The 25,574-nt window shown below is 39.9% G+C and overlaps 1 protein-coding gene, 1 long non-coding RNA gene and 1 pseudogene across 2 annotated transcripts; all 3 read left to right on the plus strand.

Moving 5' to 3' along the window:
• Positions 1-4,135: 4,135 nt before the first annotated feature.
• LOC124150703 lies at positions 4,136-9,235 on the plus strand (annotated as a pseudogene).
• Positions 9,236-16,641: 7,406 nt separating this feature from the next.
• LOC124150713 lies at positions 16,642-18,403 on the plus strand. The gene is made up of 2 exons (XM_048402248.1): positions 16,642-16,737; positions 17,004-18,403. The coding sequence occupies exon 2, from the start codon at positions 17,049-17,051 to the stop codon at positions 18,201-18,203; it is 1,155 nt and encodes a 384-aa protein (XP_048258205.1). The 5' UTR covers positions 16,642-16,737; positions 17,004-17,048; the 3' UTR covers positions 18,204-18,403.
• A 251-nt stretch (positions 18,404-18,654) lies between these two features.
• Positions 18,655-19,532, plus strand: LOC124150693. Its single transcript, XR_007222847.1, has 2 exons — positions 18,655-19,101; positions 19,274-19,532. It is a non-coding gene; the product is annotated as an uncharacterized LOC124150693 (long non-coding RNA).
• Positions 19,533-25,574: the final 6,042 nt, after the last annotated feature.

The raw sequence follows: 25,574 nt of genomic DNA on the forward strand, positions 1-25,574 counted from the left end.
ATGCTACCTGAACAGATGATACAAATCCTACTAAGATCGTGTAAAGTATAATTCATTGTTTACACACCATTAACTGAAAGTATTTGTTTATCATGTGTTTAAGTCAAGGTGTGAGTTTGAATAACTTTGCGAGTTGTATTTGAAGTCGAGTAGAAAATATTGACTTTGACCATATCTAGATAGATGTCAGAAACTAACTAAATTGATATGTTGATATAATTCATCTTATTGTAACCTATTGAAGATTTACAATCATAAAACAATCAAAATTGTGCATCAGTTGTGTGTTTGATGTAAATTGTAATGGACTAAATGCATTCTAATGAAATATTAGACCTCTAGATCTACTAGTGCTGCTGTGAACAGTAGTTATTTTAATTTTCATTGTTGACAGATTAGATAGCATGTGTTGTAATATTTTAACTGAATTATTACAGAAAGGGTCTGTAAATATTTAAAGTGAAGTACAGTTTGATCAGCAATTTTGTAAACAATATTTCTACCAAAATGATATTGACTTTTCTGTACCAAATTAATTATGTCATGAAATGAACACAAAAACAAGTGATTAATGGCCAGTAAATCTACATGTGATCTTTATGTAATGTATAGAAACAGACAACTCTTTAACAGTCTGTATTCAGATATTTCAAATTCACAAATTAAGATTACTATAAACAGAATTGTTTTTTTATGAATGTTGCGTAATTCCCATGGGTATTGCAATCATAACTCTTTGTTAAACTAACGAGATCGGGTGGTCAGGCTCGCTGACTTGGTTGATGCATGTCATCAATCCCAATTGCGTGGATCGATGCTCATGATATTAATCACTGGGTTGTCTGGTCCAGACTCGATTATTTACAAACCGCCGTCATATAGCTGGAATATTGTTGAGTGCGGCGTAAACCAACCAACCAACCAAACCAACTTTGTTTAATTGTGAAATCCATCAGGTTTTACGTACACAAACATATTTTGAAACAAATAATTTCTTTTGTGCAAGCAAATGTCATGTAATGTATTATGATTATTAATCATATTAATTTATATATTAGATGATAGTTGTGCTTATTGTGTCAGTGTGCAATGATTATATTGTTATGATGTGATATTTTGCTATTGTTAACAATCTTTAGGACTTCAGTTTATTTTTTAATCAAGTCAAGTGGTGTGATAATTTTGATAATTCAATCAAGACGACTAATATAAAAAAGTATAAATACATAGAGGAAATTTGTTTTCCTTGTCAAATAATGATGATTACATGAATTTATCTCATCTTGTGATCTGACAAAGTTAATATATTCATGAGTGGCACATCCACAAGTCAAAATATCAACTTTAGTAAATCACAAGATGAGATAAATATTTCATTTGACAAAAGATACAAGTCTTATTCATGTTATATTTTCTTTGTGATCTTCACGACCTTACTCAGAGAACCATAGTGTCAGTGAGGCAGACCGACTGTAGGTGTGACAAAACGTGATATTTCACCTGATTTTAATAGTCTTATTTGTTCACTCAAGCGAAGGTATGCTTTCAGCATGGTTAGGTTAAATAAATCTTAGAAGTAGAAATATTATTACAATATTATTGAATTATTTATTTCAGATTTTGTGTCCAGAGTCTCAACACAGAGAATATCTATAAGTCGGCAGTGTCCACTCTGTTGATTTCCTTTCTTCATGGAGAAGATGTATGCTGAAACTGAAACCATCTCCGGTAATGAATGTCTGGTTACAATGTGCTTCCTGTCACATTTCACTTAAATAGGGCGAGGAAGTGAAAAGCCATATTAACTCACCAGATGGACCCTTGACGATCCGGGGAAGAATAGGTCTTCAGCACCCAATGCTTGCCGTGACACGCGACTATGCTTGTCGTCAGAGGCAACCAACGGGATCGGGTGGTCAGGCTCGCTGACTTGGTTGATGCATGTCACCGATCCCAATTGCGTGGGTCGATATTCATGATGTCAATCACAGGATTGTCTGGTCAAGACTCGATTATTTATAGACCGCCGTCATACAGCTGGAACAGTACTGAGTGTGGCGTAAAACAACAAACCAACCAAGCTTAACCCAATACCAGCAATTGCCATTATAGAACCTATACTCATACATTTACCTCAGAAATCCTGGCTATATCCACAGGCGGACTTGGCAGCCATCACAACATATATTTCAAACGCCAACCTATAGCTACACTACACAACTTTTAGACCATCCCAAACAAATTCAGGGGCCTGAAGTTAGCAGCGGGTTCGTTATTCGTTTTTCGTTATTCAAATGCTGTATATTAAACAACTACAGTAATGTGGTCAAATACACTGACACTCATTTAATATATGACAGCAGGTTCGTCTTACGTCATCATCCAAAAGCTGTTTAGTTATTCAGTACTTTTGAATAACGAAAAACAAACCAGCACCGGGTTCGTTATTCAGACTTGGTAAAACAAATATAAGATACCATATTTCCAGTGGGTTCGTTATGTCCATTTTATAAATTTGCTGTGGACAGAAAGTTATATACGTCACAATGCAAAACTGTTCCATCTGACTGCTATACTACTAAAAGGCAATGTATCTATACAGACAATGTACACTTATGTTTACTGAAGCCTTGAACTCTACTGAACTATAATCTAAGTTTACTACACTATGCAAGTGGTTGTCTAGAACTGTGCAAACAAAAGTGAGGTTAACGTGTCACCTGTAAGATGAATACAATCATGGGATCCATTACAGGTCGTAGTCAACGATCAAAGTTACAAACCCAAACAAATCTAATGTCATAGTTTCAGACATTCGGAGAGTAGTAAGACATCTTAATGCAGCTGTGTGATATGTCATCACCATTTACTGACCAGTCATGTAATTCATGAAAACATAGATACATTGTAAAACTCTGTTCTATAGTGGGTGATGATGGGCACTGACCAGAAACGTGTTTTGCTGTGGGAACGGATATAGGTTGTGTGGTTGAAGAAAGCGATAGAGTGGCAGGGTCTCCGAGCAGAGGCCACACTCATTATACAATTAAATTTTCCTATATTTGTTAATTTGTCCTAAAATACAGTCAATATTTAATGAGGGCTACTTCTGCAAAGGTTTTCCCACAATTTAAGTCTTTATTGTAAAAACGTTCATAAATAAAAACAGTAGCAGATTCTTTATTCCATTTATTTATATATTTTCTGGGACATGAACTGAATAACGAACCCAGTGCTGGTTAGTTTTCCTTATTCAAAAGTACTGAATAGCTTAACAGTTGTTGGGAGATAGAACATAGACTATCTTATATTTAATAGAATTGTTGGACATAAACTGAATAACGAACCTGGTATTTGACCACATTACTGTAGTTGTTTAATATACAGCCTTTGAATAACGAAACCGGTGCTAACATCAGGCCCCAAACAAATTCACCATCCAAAACACCGACTATGAACAACTTTTCACATTTCAGTTCGGGATCAACATTCTAAGCGAGTCTTCTACGACGTCAGCGCCCCATTTTATCTATAAATTTTGTACTATTATTTACTATCATGATATTTATATTTAATCTAAACCCACAATGACATAGCCCCTCATCAGCGCCAGTAGCTCCATGTTCCGGGATGGAATATGTCTTCAGCAACCCATGCTTGCCCTAAAAGTTGGTTGACGCATGTCATCGATCCCAATTGTGTAGATCGATGCCCATGATGTCAATCACTGGATTGTCTGGTGCAGACAGCCGTCATATAGCTGGGATATTGTTGAGCGCGGCGTTAAACAACAAAAATCAACATCATTATCTTTGCGATATTTCGTTATTATGTTTCAAGGGGCGGGGAGTGCCACTATATGAGCTGCCAGCTTATCAGTCGACCAGCATCTGCACCTTATCACGAAAGTCGGCCTGTGTGTTGATAGACAAGAAGTCCTGCCACTCCAATCACACACAGCAGCCCTCTCTTATAAGTAGATGGGTATTGTATTTCACACTTCCCATGCTGCATCAGATAAGCAGTAAATATAAGATGAGGCATCTGTATCAGGGGGCCGACTGCTGATTGGCTGCAGTTATAACCGTGACAAGCACGAAGAAACATACTGGGATTACTGTGCGAGGAGGTCGCGGTGAAATTGACATCGAGTGCTGCACGTGGGATTCGACTTGAAACTGACATCATCGCTCTGTTCGATACGAGGCCCGAGACTTGAAGTGAAACGTGTTGCACGTGGGAATTGTGTTGCGCTAACATCACGTGTTGCACGCAGAATTTGTGCTGCAACAAACATGACTTGCTGTCTTAAGGTAGGTAAACAATTAGAACACGTATACAGTAAACTACGGTTATAATGAACCCGCTTATAACGAACTGACCGATATGACGAACTTATTTTTTAGTCCCGGCCATTTGTTGTATATATGCTGTATATATGCTTATAACGAACTACGGTTATAACGAACTAAAATTAGTGGTCCCTTTGAGTTCTGTATTATGTTTGGAGCATGTCATAGCCCTGGAAAACGATCACTGTGTTGTCTGAACAATGTTTGTTGAAATATATATCCTCACAGATCAAAACATTCAGTTTCTTAACGAAATATGTGTGTATTTCCGTACTTGTCGATAAAGCATAACATGTGTTCCGACATGCAAAAAGAATATGTTTGGGAAGAAAACGCTATGTTGGTTTAAAATTTACTAATTTAAATCAACAGAAAATCGTGGCCTGATGCATATAATATGACATATTGATATCATGAGCTTCGATTCACGCAAAAGGAATACGATGCCATGGATCAACCAAGTCAGCAAGCCTGACCACCCAATCCCGTTAGTCGCCTCTTACGATAAACATAGTCGCCTTTTACGGCAAGCATGGGTTGCTGAAGACCTATTCTAAACCGGATCTTCACGGGTCTTTTAGTGAGTGAGTGAGTATGTATGTTTTAATTGTTTTACGCCGCTTTTAGCAATATTCCCACAATATCATCTCAGAGGACGACAGAAATAGGCTTCACACATTGTACCCATGTAGGGAATCGAACTCGGGTGCTCGGCGTGACAAGCGAACGCTTTAACCACTAGGCTACCCCACCGCCCCTCAAAATATATATTAATAAACACAGAATGAGTGAACAGCATTTCAGTAACATCTACGGTTTATCAGCTTGGTGTGGAGGAATTGTGTATGAGTGTCTGACGCATGCATGGACTTGTAGCAATTTCCGAATCCCATGATGGGATTCGAACCACGGATCTTCTGATTCGAGGTCGAACGCCTTGTCCATATGACCTAAGAGATTAAGGATGTCATCTGTGTGATGACTGCACATCCTGCTATACAGTGACGCACATCGAGACATCCACAATGTGACATGTCGCTGATACCAATATAAGGTCGCTCTTCCAAACAACACCGTATATCTCATATAACTTGGCCAGAGAACGCTGTACATCAACGAGTTTGAACTTCGGCTCGCGTGAAGGTTACAATCAACTATCTCAGTGTTTGCCAGTAACGTTTATTTCACATCATGACTGCACGCCACTCTCCTGTGTTTAAACGACACAGGTCTAGTGGTGGAGCGTCCGACCGGAGAGCGGAACGTCCAGGTTTCGAACTCCGGCCGCGTCATACTAAAATGCGTTAAAGGATGGTACTTGTTGTTACCCTGTCTGGCGCTCGGCATTAAGGGGCTAAAACAAGGACAGGTCGGCTCGGAGTCAGTATACTGTGTCTGAGTGGGATATTCTATTCATGTTAAACTGCGGCATGGTATCTCAGTGCGCAAGCACTATAAGTCGGAATTAGTCTGGACTAGTACAAGCAGCCACACACACACACACACGTACATGCACGTCGCAACAAACTTGAACGCGACGTTAAATCCAATTTCACCTCACCTCTCCTGTTTTTAAACTGACAGATAGCGAACAGACATGTGAATTTATCTCAGCCCTTGGGATCTCCAGATTGATAAGAGAAGGGTGTTATTCATAAACAAATGTGGTGTTGTGACAGGCGGTCTTGCGAGGTTTCTGTGCAGATACTTGAGCATTTATTAACATTATCTGACATTTTAATCTCGCAGCACAGTCAGCTTTACGTTCAGACAACTAGAACAAGTGGGGTTAGTGTTGAGTGGTGTTTTGGTTTAAGGCCGCTCTGAACAGCATTTCAGTTACATGTACAAATACATGTATCATATATATAAGTATGTACATGTACGTATATAAGGATACAAGTATCATAAGTATATATATATGTATATATATATATATGTATATATATTGATACAGATATTGTATTCAAAATGGACCATATTTGTATCCCCTAAAAATGGTGACATGTATGCGACTCTTGTATAGTTTTAAACATTAAACGTTTAACTTCTTGTTGATATAAAATACCACAGTCGTTCGCTCTGACCTTAGCATAACAACACAAGCTCATGTATAAGGAGCTATCATCAGGCTCGCTGACTTGGATTGTGCATGTCATCGTATCCCAATTGCGTAGATTTTTGCCATGATGTCAATCACTGGATTGTCTGGTCCAGACTCGTTTCTAATGACCGCTGTCACATAACTGGAATTCTGTTGGGTGCGGCGTTGAACAACAGTCATACAAACAAACAAACAAATCTTTGTTGCAGTCACTCTAGTTTGATAACGGTGTACAAAGCTACACCGAAACGTCCCTAAATGCAACAGACCAGACGGTGTTGCCCATAAGTTGTATTTTTTCTCATTTACTCACCAACTTCTAGACTACCAATGAAACACGTATGTGTCATATATAACACTCGCTAATTTAGTTCTTCCCAATGCCATATAGTTTGGATGTCGCAAATCAATTTAATAACTTGCATGGCTATAAACTGGAATATTATTGCTGCCTGCATTGATAAACCTGACTGTAATAAACAAGGCCTCAGATATATTCACATCCGTTGACTGGGGTGTGATGTACGTGCCAAAGACCCTACCCTTTTATGAAATATTCTGTGACATTTAGGTCGAATGAGCCGTGAGACGTTGGTGTTCACAGCCCCAATCAAATACTCATCAGTAATCAAATACGCTACAGTACATCACAATTAAAACAACAATCAAGACCAGTGAAGATCCCGGTTGGAATTGATCATCATCAACCCCTGCTCGTTGTCAGAAGCGACTAACGGGATGATGCCAAACACTGGATTGTCTGGTCCAGACCGCCATCGTACAGCTTGAATACTGCGACGTTAAACAATCTATAAAACAACAATAATCAAATGTTCAATAACAAAGACTCAACAACAACCATATACACTCCAGTACCACTATATCGTCACTATAACACCAATCAACTGTTTGACAACAACTACTCAATTACAATCAAATACGTAACAACATTCAGCTGTTCATTAACCATTAAAATACTCAACAAAATTCACATACTCCATTATAGCTATAAGTAAATACTCAACATGAAGCAAATACACTTTACTACACTACCGTAACCATGTCCCAAACAAATCAACCAAACAACACAACAATCAAACTTATTATAACTGAACAACAAGTACACAGACTTAAAATCACACGGTCATATGAAATAACCTACATCTCTACTTTTTCCAGATCATTCCACAAAGCGACGCCGTCAAAGACGAGAGGAGAGAGATGGAACCACACATTTCCAGAAGAATTGGCATCATTGGAACGGGCACCTTCGGCAGAGCTCTTGCTAAACGATTGATTCTCTCTGGGTATGACGTCATCATCGGCAGCAGAAAACCAGCATGCCGGAAATTGTCGGAATATGACGAATGTCTCCGTGACGTTAAGCTCACAACAATCACAGAATGTGTGAATCTGTGTGAGGTTGTCTTCGTTGCTCTTCACGCAGAACACTTCCAAGACACACTATCACCTCTCACAGACATATTCACCAACACAATAACCATCGATGTGTCAAACAGAGATCGTCCTTCAAACAAAATATCTAACGCGGAGCTTCTTCAGTCTTTGTTGCCAACAGCAACGGTCGTTAAGGCCTTCAACGTCACTTCAGCCTACGTAATGGAAAACGACATCGCCGGCGGGAGTAGAAACATCTTCGTTGCTAGCAATGACGTCAGTGCACGAGACAGAGTGAGTAACCTTGCACGTGACATGGGCTTTGTGCCAGTAGACTTCGGTGGGTTGACGTCATCACGGAGAATCGAGGCGTACGTCACACGTCTATTCCCTGAATGGAAGATGCCAGTCCTGGTCACCGGTGCCATATTCGGTATTTGGTGTCTGTACACAATTTATTTGTGTTTTATAAGACACACGTACAGTTATGATCAATTATTCTTGAAAGTTCTCAACAAACCAATCAGCGCGACGGCCATTACACTAATGACCTTGACTTACATGCCCGGATGTTTCGCCGCTTTCATGCAGATGGCGTATGGGACAAAACACAAGCCGTTCCCGAAATGGATGGATGCTTGGTTGAAGTCGAGAAAACAGCTTGGAGTTCTTTGTTTCATCTTGATTTTAGCCCATGTTCTTATGTCCGTCATACTGATTACGCCGGCAAATTTCAGCTCGTGGTTTCATTCAACCGCCATTACAATACCCGCGAATCTTACACACGACCTTCACCTTCCCATGAAGACGGTGATGATATGGAAGGGCGAGGCCGCATGTCTTGCCGGTATCGTGGCGTTCATCCTGCTCTGTCTCCTAGCAACCACCACGCTGCCGTCTGTCAGTGATTCTTTGAACTGGCGGGAGTGGCGCTTCGTCCAATCATCGCTGGGCTTTACAATGTTGTTTATTCAACAGGTCACGTGATGATCATGGGCGTTCCTGGTTGGATAGAGACGGGATTTCCAGAAGCGTTCACTATTATCAGCTTCCTGTGTTTACTACTTCCCGTTTGTGTTGTCGTTATGAAACTGGTACTCATTCTGCCGTGTGTTGATAAATATTTGTCAAAAATACGGAAAGGCTGGGAACACAATACACAGAGACTCCACACCAACACGGGATCGACAGAGGAACGACATTTGTGAGGACGGCATGTGACGTAAGAAGCACATCGCCACCACTCGCCCCTTTCCATAATCAGAGAGGAGACTGCACGATAAAAGTAGGTTTGTAAAAGAATCCTACCTTTTTTAATTGCTGGAAATGGACGCGAAACAAAGGCCTTGTCAACCTTTCACCTCTTTTCGAAGGAGTCCAGCCATACCACTTAAAACAGAATGATCTTTACACGATGTACCCAGAAAGAATCGAACATTGAACTTCGGCGTGACGACCCAACGCTTCTGCCACTAGGCCCTTTATGCGCCTGGGCCTAACCTATAGTTAGTTTGATTGTTATTATGTTAGAGTAGCTGTTAATTCCATACCTTATTGATGCATTATTCATAAAAAGGCTCCTTCTGAGATCCTACGACTGTTGTGCAGTGATCGGAACCGTGAGGACAAGCAAGACCCAGTCACGTTCTATGCCATACACCTGCATGTCTTTACAACGTAGGATCACGTGTAGTTCCTGGTTTGAATTTGTCTCCAGCATGAGCAAGTTAATCAGCGTTGTAAGAGTCGCCTGAAGTTTTTTGTTTGTTTATTTGTTGTTAAACGCCGCACTCAGCAATATTCAGGCTATGTGATGGCGATCTTTTAAAAATCGTGTCTGGACCAGACAATCCAGTGATTTATATCATTAGAATCGATCCACGCAGTTCGGAACGATGACATCCATCAACCAAGTCAGCGAGCCTGACCACCCGATCCCGTTAGTCACCTCTGACTACAAACATAGTCAGCTTTTACGGCAAGCATGGGTTCGCCTGAAGTGGATCGGGTGGTTGTGAGTTGTGACGCTGCCAGCCCCCTGTTTGTCTCTTCCAGTTGACATTACTTAGAGGCCACTGTAACGCAGCCTGAATATTGCTGACAGCGGGGTAAAACCTTGAACTCCCTTCAATGTGCATGTGTAAAACTAGACGTGGGTGTTGATGACTAGTAGACTGTGCCAGACGTTGCTGTCCAAAATATAATGTCATCTAGGCGTTTTGATGTTGTTGTTTTTATGTGTGTGTGTGTGTGTGTGTGTGTGTTTGTGTGTCGGGGGGGGGGGGGGGGGGGGGGGGGGGGAGGGGGAGCTGTAAAACTAGACGCGAGTGCTGATGACTAGTAGACTGTGTCAGAAGTGATGTTTTACTCTAATAGTTATATGTTTAGATTGATTCAACTGGATGTATATATAGGTAGTCGTAAATAAAACATCATATATCGTGTGTATCAGTTTGTTGTAATATAATATTCCAGGGCAGACATTCTCAAATCAATTAATCAACCTTAAAAACAAAAACTCACTGACGTCAAATCTGATCAATACTTATGTCAACAATAATAGCTTTTCAAAATGACTATTTAATCACTAACACAACAAAAGTGTAAACAACGAAACACGAAATCAGTGACATCGTTCTTTGCAAAGGTTCGATCCCCGGTCGCGTCTACCAAAAGACGTTAAATGATGGTACTTGTTGTTACCCTGTCTGGCGCTCGGCATTAAGGGGCTGAAACAAGGATTGGTCGGCTCGGAGTCAGTATTCTGTGTCTGATGGGGGAATTCATGTTAAACTGAGGCATGGTATCTCAGTCAGTTAGCACTATAAATCGGCATCAGTCCGAACTAGTACAAGCAGCCACACACACACACGTGCATGCACGTCGCTATATAAGTGCAATAATCTTGGACGCGACGTTAAACCCCATTTCACCTCACCTCATTGCAATAATGCAGAACAAACCCAACCGTTTTATTACCAGCCAATCATAGAAACATTAGTCCGTTCGTGGACGTTACCTAAATATTTGTAAACGCAAAACTGCTTGGTAAGCCAACAAAGGCCACAAAAGTACTTGCAATTATATTTTCAAGGCAATCAAATTAGGTCTGTTCCAGCGAGTTCTCAGATGACCTCACACAAACAGCAGTGATTCTCGCTTAATACGGTGCACAACAAAGCCTTGTGGCGTCATCTCATTAGCGGACTGAAATAAGACACACGTCACCACTACGTCACTGCTATGTCGCATCTCCGCCTGTGTATTCACAAGCGAGCAGGGGGCACGGGTGGCCCAGTCGTCTAAAGCGCCGCGATTCGCTGTGCAGAGTTGCGTCCCTTGGACACGCCAGAAACCTATGATTGTGGGTTCGAATCCCGGTTCGCCCCGAGTATGTTTCTAGGTTTGTCAGCACCATACCCGTGTTCGTTGGTTTCACCGAAGTGGTAAACGTCTAAGACCTGCATCACTTCGGGCTTTCCTCCCACATTAAGCTGACACGCCGTGATATAACTGGAATACTGCTAAAAGCGGCGTTAAACCGAACTTGGTTGATGTATGTAGATCGATGCTCATGATATCAATCACCGTATTGTCTGGTCCAGACTCGATTCTTTACAGACCGCCGTCAAATATCTGGAATATTGACGAGTGCGGCAACAAACAAGCAAACAAATAAGTAAACAAACAAACAAACACCAAATCTGTAAACACGACCAGCATCACTTCTAGCTCTGCTACGACATTAAACTGACACTAAACAGACTATTCAGCATTTAATCCTTTCTCCTCACTCTGTAAATCGAACACTATAGCTCAGTCACTATCATCAGTATGTCTCAGTACCTTTCTAGATAGAGAATGCATGTTAGCCATTACGCTGCAGCAGAAACCAATGCAGAAGAACACAAGGATTAGACTATCTATCAAACGATCAGACACACAGCGTTAGCATGCTGTCAAAGTCAGCGTAGATAAGCCTGCCTTCCTTTACCTCGTCACTGTGACAGCAGATACCCCTGATGGCGTTGTTTGTTACCACGTGATACATTTGTGAATTTAGTGATGGGAGTCTCCTGTCACTCGGGGAGACTGAGGTAAGTGGAACTATAGCAAACTAAGAACTTAGATCAGGTAGGGATCTCTTGCTTAAATATATTCCACTTCTTTCTTTAACATTATACGTCATTCTACAGCCGGTGTTAACAATAAGCGCAGGTCGTCATATGGCGACGTCTCTGTGTGTGTGGATGTCGTAGGAACTGTATGTTGTTGAACTGTTGGTTGGTTGGTTGTTTTGTTGTTTAACGCCGCACTCAGCAATATTCCAGCTATATGACGGCGGTCTGTAAATAATCGAGTCTGGACCAGACAATCCGGTGATTGATATCATGAGCATCGTTCCACACAATTGGGATCGATGACATGCATCAACCAAGTCAGCGAGCCTGACCACCCGATCCCGTTAGTCGCCTCTCAGGACAAGCATAGTCACCTTTTACGGCAAGCATGGGTTGCTGAAGACCTATTCTACCCCGGATCTTCACGGGTCTTGAACTGTTGAGGCCTATTACAGTATCATGCTTGGACTTCACACATGTACGTTATCACGGATCCTTACCTTAAAAATCATAAAGCATGTAAATAAAAACAACAACACCCTTTCAATAATCATAAGAAATCTCTGTTAAAATCTCTGCTACATCATAAGAATGCGTTTAGAAATCCCTTTTAAATAGTGATGATAAATAGGGATGGGTTTCGCGGCAATGTCACACATGCGAAGACAGTACCTTTTGTCAGTACAAGGATGACATCGGAAATACTGTTGGGCGACGCAACCTTACCTATGCTCACACTTGTAACGTGTTGCCGGACACTATTGATAATGGGCTATGTTCCAGATATTGACATGGAGGAAATCCATTGGTATGCCGTCTCCCGCCTCAAGTTCTCCACTGCCTGGTACCCATTTTCTGCCCGGTTTAGACATTGTAATACCATCTGAAAAGTCTGAGACATTGTCACTGTGTGTCACACATTGACAGCTTTATTGATCCATATAATTATATCTGCACAAAAAAGTTGTGGTTTGGGATATTTCAATCATATTAAATGCCTGAGTTCTTGTTTAGTGTGGTCAGGTTGTTTTCTATTACAAATTGCTTCTTATTTGACACACAGCTAAATGTATGAGTGAAGAGTTATTATGGATTATCTGTCCTGAGTGAAAATAATGTTGAAAGTCCCTGGCTTATTATCCATCGCCAAGTCTTACCAATAAGAAGCTAAAAGAACAAAAACAGAAACATGTGGGAATGATGTTTCATTTGAATTGATAGAAAAATACATTTTTAGAATGCTTTCTGATATAAATGACAAGTTTCGTGCGGCACACCATTTGTTGAAAAAGATGAATAAACAGAATGGATGGGGAAAAAGTAGTTCCAGCAATTCGTCCGTAAGCAGTGAAATTACAGGATGTCTAAAGCAGCCGGTCGGCATAAAGCACCTTCCTGCCAGGTAACAGGAAAAGTTCATCTCCCTTCCCATATGAGCTATAAACACTTTTAGTGTTCGACACCATGGATTTTATTTGATTTCACCAACACATAAAATAAAAATTACAAGCGTAAGGTGTGTTGTCAAACTGCATCCCTATCTCCGCATATAATGCATGTAGAGACAGCTACAGAGACAGACAGCAGAGACTCGTTTTAGGTGAGGTGAAATTGGGTTTTAACGTCGCGTCAATGAATATTGCACTTATGTAGCGACGTGCATGCACGTGTGTGTGTGTGCGTGGCTGCTTGTACTAGTCCGGACTGATGCCGATTTATAGTGCTAGCTTACTGAGATACCATGCCGCAGTTTAACATGAATACCCCACTCAGACCCTGTATACTGATTCCGAGCCGACCAGTCCTTGTTTTAGCCCCTTAATGCCGAGCGCCAGACAGGGTAACAACAAGTACCATCTTTTAACGTCTTTTGGTATGACGCGGTCGGGGATCGAACCCCGGACCATCCGCTCTCCGGGCGGACGCTTTACCACTAGACCACGGAGGCGGTCACACTCGTTTTAACGCCTGATAGATAACTATACATATCGATTTACACGAGCTGTTTAGACATCTGTTCTTTTATGAGCATTGTGCATTACCTTCTCTCATGCATTTAACCGACAAGTTTGAAGTGTCGCGTGTCTCTTACGTTCCTGTTTTGTTTCACTGTTGAACATGGCGGCTGTCATATTTGGCTGTCTATTGTCATTGACATGGTGTGTCGTATAAAGTTTATTTCACGTGTACAGAGCACAATGGATGATAGAATTTATGTGAACCATTTTGTTGAAGCAAGTTTGTTTGAAGTCATCATACAAGGAAAATATGTACTAATTGTTCATGATGCAGTAAACATAACACTTTGCCGGAAGTATTGTCATACAATAGTTATCTCCTCACAAATTGTCTCCCTTTATCGTGCCTGGCCCGTACACAAACTATTGATTTCATGTTTACTTTAGTTCCACATTGATAAGGCAAAATAATGACAGACAGTCGTTTATTGAGTTGATATCGCTTCTTGCCATTTGTATTTCTCTTGAAAATGTTTCGTTATAAACTATTAATTTCTCATTTAACTCTTCAGTCGAGACTTTTGTTTTGCAAATCGACATTTTTCTTACTTGACCAGAGTGTATTCTTTCGCTTTCAACAGCGGTCTTGTAGCTTTCAAGAATATGTTTCTGAATTTGGTAATGTTTGTTTGTTTGTTTGTTGTTTAACGCCGCACTCAGCAATATTCCAGCTATATGACGGCGGTCTGTAAATAATCGAGTCTGGACCAGACAATCCAGTGATTGATATCATGAGCATCGATCCACGTAATTGGGATCGATGACATGTATCAACCAAGTCAGCGAGCCTGACCACCCGATCCCGTTAGTCGCCTCTTACGACAAGCATAGTCGCCTTTTACGGCAAGTATGGGTTGCTGAAGACCTATTCTAGCCCGGAATCTTCACGGGTCGAATTTGGAATATAATAATATCCAAATGAATGATAAGAATTTTAGTGACCTCAAATATGTTTTATTACTTTTGGTGACGACACGTCCCCTGCGACCCGTTAGATCCGGGGTAGAATAGGTCTCCAGCAACCCATGCTTGTCATAAGAGGAGACTAACGGGGTCGGGTGGTCAGGCTCACTGACTCGGTTGATACAAGTCATTGTATCCCAATTGCGTGGATCGATGTTCATGATTTCAATCCTGGATTGTCTGGTTTAGACTCAATTATTTACAGACCGCCGTCATATAGCTGGAATATCGCTGAGTGCGGCGTTAAACAACAAACAAACAAACAAAACACGCCCAACACGCCCTTGCGTGTCAGTTAGGGAGAATTCACGTTTCAAGGATTCACCTTTGTAATGTTATAACATCCCGTGGACAACTACACCAAAATATTATAATACATAGGGAATATTCCATATGTATCGTAAAATGTCATGATTCTCTCATCTCGTGACGGGGGCAAGTAGATATTTTCACTTGTGGCTACCCCGTCACTCGATGAAAGAAACATGATATTTCAAGGAAATAATGAGTCAAGTTAAATTGGTTTCCTTGGATAATATGCTGAATGTTGCCACCCATATTTTTCGGTTAAGTAGTTAAGTTCAGCCACAATTCCATTCATGTTGACGCAATAAAAATAGACGAATTACATAACATGTTTTGGATCAATACACGAGGGTTAAGTCTGGGGCACTACCGCAGGACATGATAAATATATGTATATAGTCGTTTTATTTCGAAGAAACAAACACCAAAGTACATGTTATGGTCCTCACTAAAATATTTAAATCATTTCTTAACCTGACACAACATATTGGAGTCTCCTTTTTCCCTTCAACCATTTAACAAAGAAACAAAAACGTGCCTTTTACCCAACCAGGGCGCCGGTTGCTCTTGTTTACAAACAGATTGTTAATCCTTAATCTTTCGCGTTCCTTTTCATTGCACACGGGATACGTATGTATATGTGCTCATATCCTTGACTTCACAGATACCTTTCTAGGAGGTTATAACATTATAATTTTTTAATTTGAAGTTTACACGATATACGGCTTTTCCATTGGACGAGAGGTCGGTCACATGACCGCGAAATTGACGTTCATAAGTGTATGAACGACACAATTTGACACAATTCCCTAGCACGAAAACATACATAAGCGTTCTATCTGATCATTTAGAACATTTATTCTTGGTCTCAGCGTTTCAGTATACATTGTGAAATGTCACAGAGCGTGACTGCATGATTGTTCACGAATATCCTCGCTACGGCCTATTCTAATGAACAAAGGAAGAAATGCACATCTAAACTATCGTAGTATCGACTCGATCCGTGTCTAGGCTGACATTGACCGTCTCCAGCAATCTATGAATTTACCCTAGTGTCTGTTTGACGCATCTTTATTCACCTTTCAATGGTTGCCCAGTTGATCAATGATGACTAACACATGTAACCGCCACAGGTTCATTAACAACTTTGGAAATATCTCCCGTCACGTTTATCGTGTCGGCCATTTTGACGTCTTGTACCTGATGTAAATGTATTACGAAGAGCTGTCATTGTGACTGACTTACTGAGGTAGTACTTTACAAAACTTTCTCATCTAATGAGGATATACAAAACTTTCTCATCTAATGAGGATATGATTTGTAACATTAACACAACAACATATCGGATCATGATGTAGTGTAACTATTATTTCAGAGACTACAAGAAGAACTGGAGGCATATGAAGCTTTATCAGGGGTTCCCAGGTCACTGACTCCAGATAGGGCTAACATTACAGAGCAAGTCCAACGAGCAGGTACATTGCACGAAGGGACAATCCATCTTATAAACATGTTCGTCACGCCGAACACCCGGGTTCGGTTCCCGACATGGGTACAATGTGTGAAGCCCATTTCTCGAGTCCCCCGCCGTGATGGTGCTGGAATACTGCTAAAAGCAGTGTAAAGCTCACTCACTCACTCTTATAAACTTAAAAAGTGATGAACATAGAAACATCAAAAGATAAGTAGGAGCTTGAATAGATAAGTCTAAATCGGTTTCTTTACACTTTTACACCATTAGGTTCCACTGAGAGAAAGTGCCAGTTTTCAACTCACTCTTGCTGTGATGAGAATCAGCTTTGTCTTCTTCCGTGCCTTCATTCTGCCTGCAAGCCATGCATCGATCACCAAGCTACCAAAGCAAAGCAAAACTGCACACAGTGTCCCTCTTGCGGCCACGAGTTCATGGACCACACAGCAGTTGATCATGTCAGACGCAATGAAGCTGCCTATGTTGCCAACGTTGATGGAGAGAAGAAATGCAACTATCTCGAAGGAGATCATCATGCAAAGTCTGACATGTACTGTCACGAATGTGATGACCTGTTCTGTTCCGACTGTCAGAACCTGCATGACTGCTGAAAAGGAATCAAACCACAGAGTGGGTCAAATCAACGAGGACGAAAATATCCCAACAAATCAATGGCTTAAAGAACTCAACTGCAGAGACTACCCTGACACTATGTTGCATTGTCATGATTGTGATAACCTGCTCTGTTCTGACTGCCATAAAGTGCATGACATACCGACACAGAATCGAAACCATAAGATCCCCCAGGCAGGAAATATCCCTTTGAAGCAATGGCTGAAAGATCCCATCTGCAGAGACCACCCTGACACTAAGCTGCAGCTGTATGACCACACATGTAAGCAGGCTATCTGCCTTGTGTGTGTACACTGGGCCCACAAGGATCACAAGAGTGAAGCCTATCGGGGTGCAATGGGTCTGCCTGAGGAGCAAGTGCAGAAGCAACAACTAAAACTGGAAGATGTCACAGACAGGACGGGAAATGTCAAGAATCACCAAAATGAACTGGGCAATACACAGAGAAAACTGGAACAAAAAGTCATTGAAGTTTTCAGAAATGCTGCTGTAAAGTTTCTTCATCGACAGAGGCAACTCATGAACGGGATTAAAGGGAGTCTACAGGCGCCCAATGAAATGGTTCAAGAGAAACAAAAGACTACACTGAGAGAACTTTTGAATCTACAAGACGAGAGGAGCTCATTACTCTTCACTGGTGTACTGCAGAAGCAATCTGATGAAAACATCAAGAGGCAGCTTCCAGAAGATGACACACGAGATACGCGAATCCTTCTTTCCTGTCACGGCCAGAAAGCTCTGGGGGAACTCATCGACACATTTGGTGGCCTCGCCTCCAGTCTCGACTTGGGTGATATTCCAGATTCACAGCCTACTTTACAAGGTAAATATATATGAAAACATGTAAATTACTACAAAACCCATGGGACATTGCCCAGTTACTCATTCTACTGTCGAAACTAAACCATTTCATAAATGTCTCAATCACCTTTATCCATGATACGTCATCAACGAAAATAGTGTAAACAGTATCAGAATCGACTAAAAGGACATTGCATTGTGAATATTCATTGTAAAGCGATCGTTAAAGACAATACAGTTTTGCCAGAGCCGGAGAGAACAAGAAACCAAAGCGGTAAAATCTTGTTTAAAATACAAACTTATGATGTTATGGTAAATGTAATTGAATATTTCTTTAAGATCAATATGGTTTGAATTGGACTCTGACATTTGTAAACAACTTCAGTACGGCATCGAATAGAATAAATATAGTCTGTGAGCCTATATATCTTTTGTTCACTAACTGATTTCTTTGATGCAAGTGTTGTTGTTTCAGCTACATGAAGGGTGGTGGCATCAGCTTGACCCGATAATACATCGCATCCCAGGTACAATAACACTGGGATTGAGGATGGGAAAATTAAATAACACATTTAACACTGCAAAGGGTATAGTATACTCAGCGCATAATTATTCAAATTTATCTGCCAATATGACTTGCATCATAATGTTGACATATGCATTTGTAAACAATACAATCAGATGTTTTTAGTGTAATTCAATATCTTTATTTAACAACTGAATGCAAAGGAACTGACACCAGAATACCGGGATCACAGGACCTCCAACCTGAACTGCAGACATCACAAGACGTGTATGACGCTGTTTTAAATGTAAGTTCAATCCTCCCGTGGGCATTGTGGGTTAATACAGGTCTCCAGTTCTCACTTCTGACTGTAAGAGACAACTAAATGGATCGGGTGGTCAATCCATAAAGTGTTGACTACATGCCCAGGTGAGCTACAGTGTTATAGCACTATTATTAACCACGCTATGGGCTATCATTACCAAATCCATTCACCTTTCATTGGCAAATACTGTAGCCTTACAGATAAGAAGAATAAAATAATAATTTGTATGTTAAAATTATACATTTAACTCGTTCAGTTGTTTTTTTGTGGTTTCAGATATCCGCTTTAATGATGTCATGAACTAGACGTTGCACTCTTGATTCCAGCACTAATCTTGTCATGACCAAATGCTAAAGTTGATATTCAGCAAGTTGAAGATAACTGACACCACCTTTAAGTATAAGTTTCACAAATATGGTGAAATATATATTATATATATTATAAGAATGGTATTCAGATTTTTTTTGTTTTCACTACTGATTAATATATAGTTTAAAAAATGGATTTCTGTAATAGAATAAAGTATTGGAATACATGTGATACTAGTTGTGTTTCCGTCACTAAAGTGTGGATGTTTTATGCTGTTTGAGAGAAAAGTTGGCCTAATGGTCTAAAATGCTTCAACACTGTCATCCTCCTCAAATTACAAGAGTAAAGGCTACGTATTTCAAATATCCTGATTCACCTGGCGGTCACATCCGCACAAACATCCTGCAAGTACATGCGTAACCACTGCTGTTACAACGTATTGCTTGTGTTAACCCTCTGACTGATAAAGTATATTCCTGCTTGACTGTCTTGATTTTGCCCTCACAAGGGATGCATATTCCATATCATCAACTATTTAGGACCTTTTTGATGGTGTTAATTATCGTTTAATCATTTTAAAGGAAAGCGTTGTTTGAAAACTTTTGATTGATGTGTTTAAAAACAGAATAGTTTTATGATTGGTAGATTAACAATCGATTAATATGTTGTGTATGAAATCAAGTTTTTTTTATAAATGGCGGAAAAAAAATTGATTACTTAGATTGTTTGTGGCTGTATCCTCCAAGGGGGTTCAAGTACTGTAAAAGTATTGTTCCCCCTGAAAGGCTACGCAAGTTCCACATATATTAAAGTAAATTTAGAGCTATCACGATTTTAATAGTAGAATCTAATAATTGTCATTTTAATAAGTTAGTAAATAATCGCCAACACTCGAAGGGATGATGTAAATCCTGTTTGGTCCTTGCAGGTAGCAAATGTACTGTAATTCCCCATGGCCCCCAGACGATAGGTCATTGGCTGGCTGTCTATAGCCTGTTTGTTTTTTTATTTAATACTAGTTTCTTACCTTTTTCTGTGATAAGTCTTGTTATTTTACTGTCTATTGTTGGCAGGTTGTCATTAATGTTTCATTGTATGTATAATATGTAACCCTTGATAGTTGCGATATATCTGATATTGCCGAGGTGACTTTTTAAATTTTTCACTCACTCACTGAGACTGATTAAGGTGAACAATTTCAAATACACTTGAATCACGAAACATCTTAACAAAATGTATTTTATGAGTCGCACATATTTTGCTCACTGTATGAATCTTGTTAGTTCTGAGGAATGAACCTGGACCGATGTGATGCTATCCAAAACCTAGGAGTAGTTGTTCCACTTCTGACCCATTCCGCCAATCAATGGATTTGTGATGTAAACAGCAAATTATTGATATGTTAGTTTGCTTCATTTGCTATAATTCTTAATTTAACTCTAAAATAAAACACTGAAAGCAGACTCATGTTTGTTTTAATTTGCATAGTTATCTGCGAGTTGTGTTATAGTCAGTTGGCCAGGAGTGAAAAACAAGCTTTTCGTTCCCACATTTTCCTGTACACCTTAAACCTTTTCAAATGCATAAAGGAGGTATTTGTACACAATTTTCATTGGGTAGTAAGCTTTCAAGTGTGCGCGTGAATTTTCAGGGGGTCAAAATTGCATAAATTGAAGGCGAAATGCATAATTTGACATAATTGGCGGTAACATTTTTATTAAGTCATAAAACTATCCAAATACTGTCTTTGATTACAGGTAATGTGTTCGGTTATCTGAATTTGGCAAACATTTTGTTTCATTTAACTGTTATTTTAATTCTCAGTTGAAACATTGATAAAAATAAGTTTTTTTTACTTCATTTTCAAATCTTGTGAGTAGGTAAAAACACTAATTCCATTGAATGTGACAATAAAACCACTATAACTGGGTATTGAAATCTGCCTGAACCATTGTACTTTCCTAAATAGAAAACAAAATGAAAACATATTACATACGGGCTGAGATAGTGTATACAATGTTACCCCACCCGCTAAAAAACAATTTTGACGAAAATTGCTTATTGAGATATAGTGGTAGATGATGTTGATATAGTGGATGAGTGGAATGATTGCAACAATGCTTAAAAACACCAAAATGGTAAACTCATAAAGAAAAAATATGTTTCAAGTTTTTCTGTTAGCATTTATGGTGGCCATCTTGAATTTCAAGATGACCGCCATTTGACCTGTTTTCAAAATCAAGATCTAATATAGTTCTTCAACATGGTCATGTAATATATCATATGAAAGCTTTTCACATTGTCTTTTCAATGAAGTACATTATTCACTCACTTCTGTGGTAAACTGATCCCAAACAATGAAAAAAAAGAAGAAATATTGAAAGCTATTTTCTCCAGCGGCTAAATTTAGATTTAAATTAACATGGACATCAATTCACTCAAAATTGTAGATATACTGCACCTTTGTCTGAGCATTTCACAAGTTTTACATTTGAGTGAAGAAACAAACATGAGAATACTTGTAGTATTATGAAGTATGAAAAAACATTGTGAAATAATGTCACCTCTAATCACCGTCAGAGTACGTCTCATCTGGAGTGAGTTTTTATTTTACGCCACTTTTAGCAATATTCCAGCAATATCACGGCGGGGGACACCAGAAATGGGCTTTACACATTGTACCCATGTCGGGAATCGAACCCGGGTCGTCGGCGTGACGAGCGAACGCTTTAACCACTAAGCTACCCGACCGCCCCGTCTCATCTGGAGAGGTAGGTAAGTTGTTTCTGTTTAGACATGACACAGCACAACTGTATCTTTGATGTCGAAGGCGCCAGTTTCTTCTGTTGGTTCCAACAAATACGGTTGTGCGATACATATGTTCCAGGTCCACAACCTGTGACCGCATGGAATGCTGGTAGAGCTGCTACAACATCTGAGAGAATGAGAGATTGTTGTACATCATCAACTGTGGTCTTCCAGAACATCGGTCCAGGGAGAGGCAATGATGTCGCAGCAGCTCGGTGCAATGGTCAAGTCTTGAGACCACACGCCATACCTCATTTGTCACGTCGCCGTAACCACCAGTTTCCGCATGATAACGCCCGTGTTATGATGGTGTCGTGTTTCACTTTAAGAACATTTGACACTTTAATTTCAACCTTGATGATAAGTTTTGCCAAGTTGCATCTTTTAAATATGTATCAACGTATGTTTACTGTGTTTGGACAAATAACTTTTTACATCATTGTCACAGATACCAAATCGTGCTCCTTAGGTTCTTGGAGGCATCACCCACACCGCCGAAACCATCCAAATACGGTCCCTAGTAACGTTGCTATCAAGATCAGATTCCAAACTTCCAATGAAACTGTGATCAAGTTATTATATTCTAAAAGGGGTAATTGGCTTCGGTTTCGTATTCTTGAAGCAAAGGGTGACCACAATCCTTCTTTATATTCACGGTTGCGTTTGGAAAAAAAGGTCTACAAGTAAAGCTGGTGAGTTGGAAGATGTTACAAAGTTTCTGTCTTGAGGCCTTTTGATTGAATGGGCCAGTAAAACTCAATTACTGGTCCTACAATCAATACTCTTAATTACAACAAAGGTCTTATCCGGGAGAGAGATCAAATTCACGTTGATGCATAAATTGTGTTTGAAATAAGAAGTGAAGGTACCATTGAGGCAAAACGATTTACCTATCATAAAGATGGCCCCCTATTCCTTTCGCACACATATCGTTTGACTATTGACACTCCAGTACTTCCCAGTCGGATGTTTTTCTATACATGTGGATCTTTTCATCCAACGTCCTACACATTGCTTCAAATGTCAGAAGTGTGTTCAAGGGCACATTTTCTGAATAAAATAAGCTAACTTGCTTCATATTTGGAGAATTTTGTGATGATGACAACACAGGTAGCCAGACCATAAAGTGCTGAAATTGCAAAGACAACGTATGACATCTTCAACTGACTGCTCCGTTTAGAAATATGAGGCCACTGTGCCCAAAATGAAATCTGAGAAAAGATTCAGCTGCACTGATGCTAGTGAAGACGCTCGGTTACTTCACATTTTCGGACGCCACATGCCCAACAGAGCCTTCAATTCTCAGAACATTCACAGCCACTTTCTGAAGTAGAACCTACATTAACACACACAGAACCAAACATCGAACAGACCAAATCTATCCATGCCAACCTTAAGAAACAAACACATTCAATCTGACCTTATGCCAAAGGAACTCAAAAGATTCTGTTGGTTGCTTCAAGATTTGGGTTGTTTGAAGATATGGTGGATACCGAAGTGTTTACCAGTGGTCACTCACCAAAAGAGAAAGCTAGAGCGGTATCACCCATTATCCCACCTTAAAAACAAACGCATTAATTCAGTGGAATTGTCGAGGTTAAAGGGCATTTTTTTACACGATAAAGCAATCCATTTGGGGGTTCAACAAATCATAATGACAAAGGTGCAAGACGACTTGCTTCAAAAACATAAACGATGTTCGTTTAATGATGGTAGTGATACATATCTACATCCAGCAACAGGTACATACTCTTCCAAAGACTTATCTATATCGATATTTCTGGTCAGTTTATGACGATTAATGTGGTAGTGATCATTTTCCGGAAGACCCGGGTTCGATTCCCGACATGGATACAATTTGTAAAGCCTATTTCTGGTGTCCCCCGCCGTGATATTGCTGGAATATGTCTAACAGCCGGGTAAAACCATACTCACTCACTCACTCTCTTATGTGACATTGCAACAGAATCTTTTCCCAAAACATCGACCAACTCCAGTGTACATACTCCATGTTACACTGATGGCTGTAGAAAAGCTAGGAATGTCAGGAAGAAGTCGAAAAGACTATATGGGTGTCATACTCCAGCATTAAAGACATACATAGTTGTCATGAATAGAAATTTTAGGCAGGTGCGACCCATGCCATTTTCCTATAGAAATATACAGAATTCATCGGTCCATATCAATAGATTGGCCCGTGAGCCACCGCCTTGTAGGTTTGGACTTATTCTATTTTATATAATCAATGTTATTAAATCCATGATCAAAACTTGTGTGATATCTTATGTCTAAATTATCAAGTAATAAATGCACATGGTATGGCGTGACGGGACAATTGTTTGACCCCTGAAGGTGAAGTAAGGGTCGAAGTGGTGAACGGTTCCTGGCACCAGTGCCCTCAATCACAAAGGAGAGGCAGCGTAAAATTGTTCAACGTCATTCGAAGTATTTTTCCGCATTCCAAAATTTAGAAATAGTATATTTGTCATTTTACATTGATAGCAGACAAGTTTGCAGACAATCGCCAGCAGCTGAATGGATGGTGCAAATCCTGCTGGGGAAACAGGTGCAGGGAGTAGAAGTTTTGTAAGTCTTGTTGATTAATTATTCGTTTGTTAAATGTTCCCAACTAGTTTTGACAAGTTTTAATTAAATCTAAATATTCTTATTATCTATGCATAAGTTCTCGTCACGATATTGCTGAAATATTGCTGATGTGAAGTAACACTTAACTGACTGACTCATTCCCTCATTGAAAACGGTTTGAGAGACGGTGCACTTTTATCAGCAACTCTTCGTTGCCACAAGTTATTCAATAAATATGGTGTTTCCTTCGTATATGAGTATTCTTTGTTCCGCTTGCCAATGCATTTTACCTGATCGTTTACCTCACAATTTAATCTTAAGAAATAAAAATATGTTTGATGCCACAAAACACATGCATTGATTTGGTTGCAACACTGTTCAATGTTACGAAAATACACGACAGTGCATGACGTTTAGAGTTCCTTTTATTGTTTCCGTAAAACGCTTTGCGTATAACAATAAACATGATGACGCAGGACATACCTCTATCGATTTGTGAAATACATTGTTCTATTAAATACTATCAATAATTTTTACATTATTTGTTTTACTTATTTATCACTTTCAAAAGTAAGCATCGTAGAATGGCGCACTCTGAACATTTGAAGGCAGATGTAATTGCATTTACATCAGAAAAAACTGCTGACACGAAAATTGTCAGCCACTCAGCCAATGTAACGCGAGTGAGTGAGGAGACGTGTTTAACGCCGCTTTTAACATTATTCCATTAATATCACGTGGTGTCAGCTTAATGTGGGAGGAAAGCCCGAAGTGATGCAGGTCTCAGACGTTAACCACTCTGGTGAAACCCACGAACACGGGTATGGTGCTGACAAACCTGGAAGCATAATCGGGGCGAACCGGGATTCGAACC

Source organism: Haliotis rufescens, unplaced genomic scaffold (genome assembly GCF_023055435.1).
Source record: "Haliotis rufescens isolate VD_foot unplaced genomic scaffold, xgHalRufe1.0.p SCAF_25, whole genome shotgun sequence".
Lineage (NCBI taxonomy): Eukaryota > Metazoa > Mollusca > Gastropoda > Lepetellida > Haliotidae > Haliotis > Haliotis rufescens.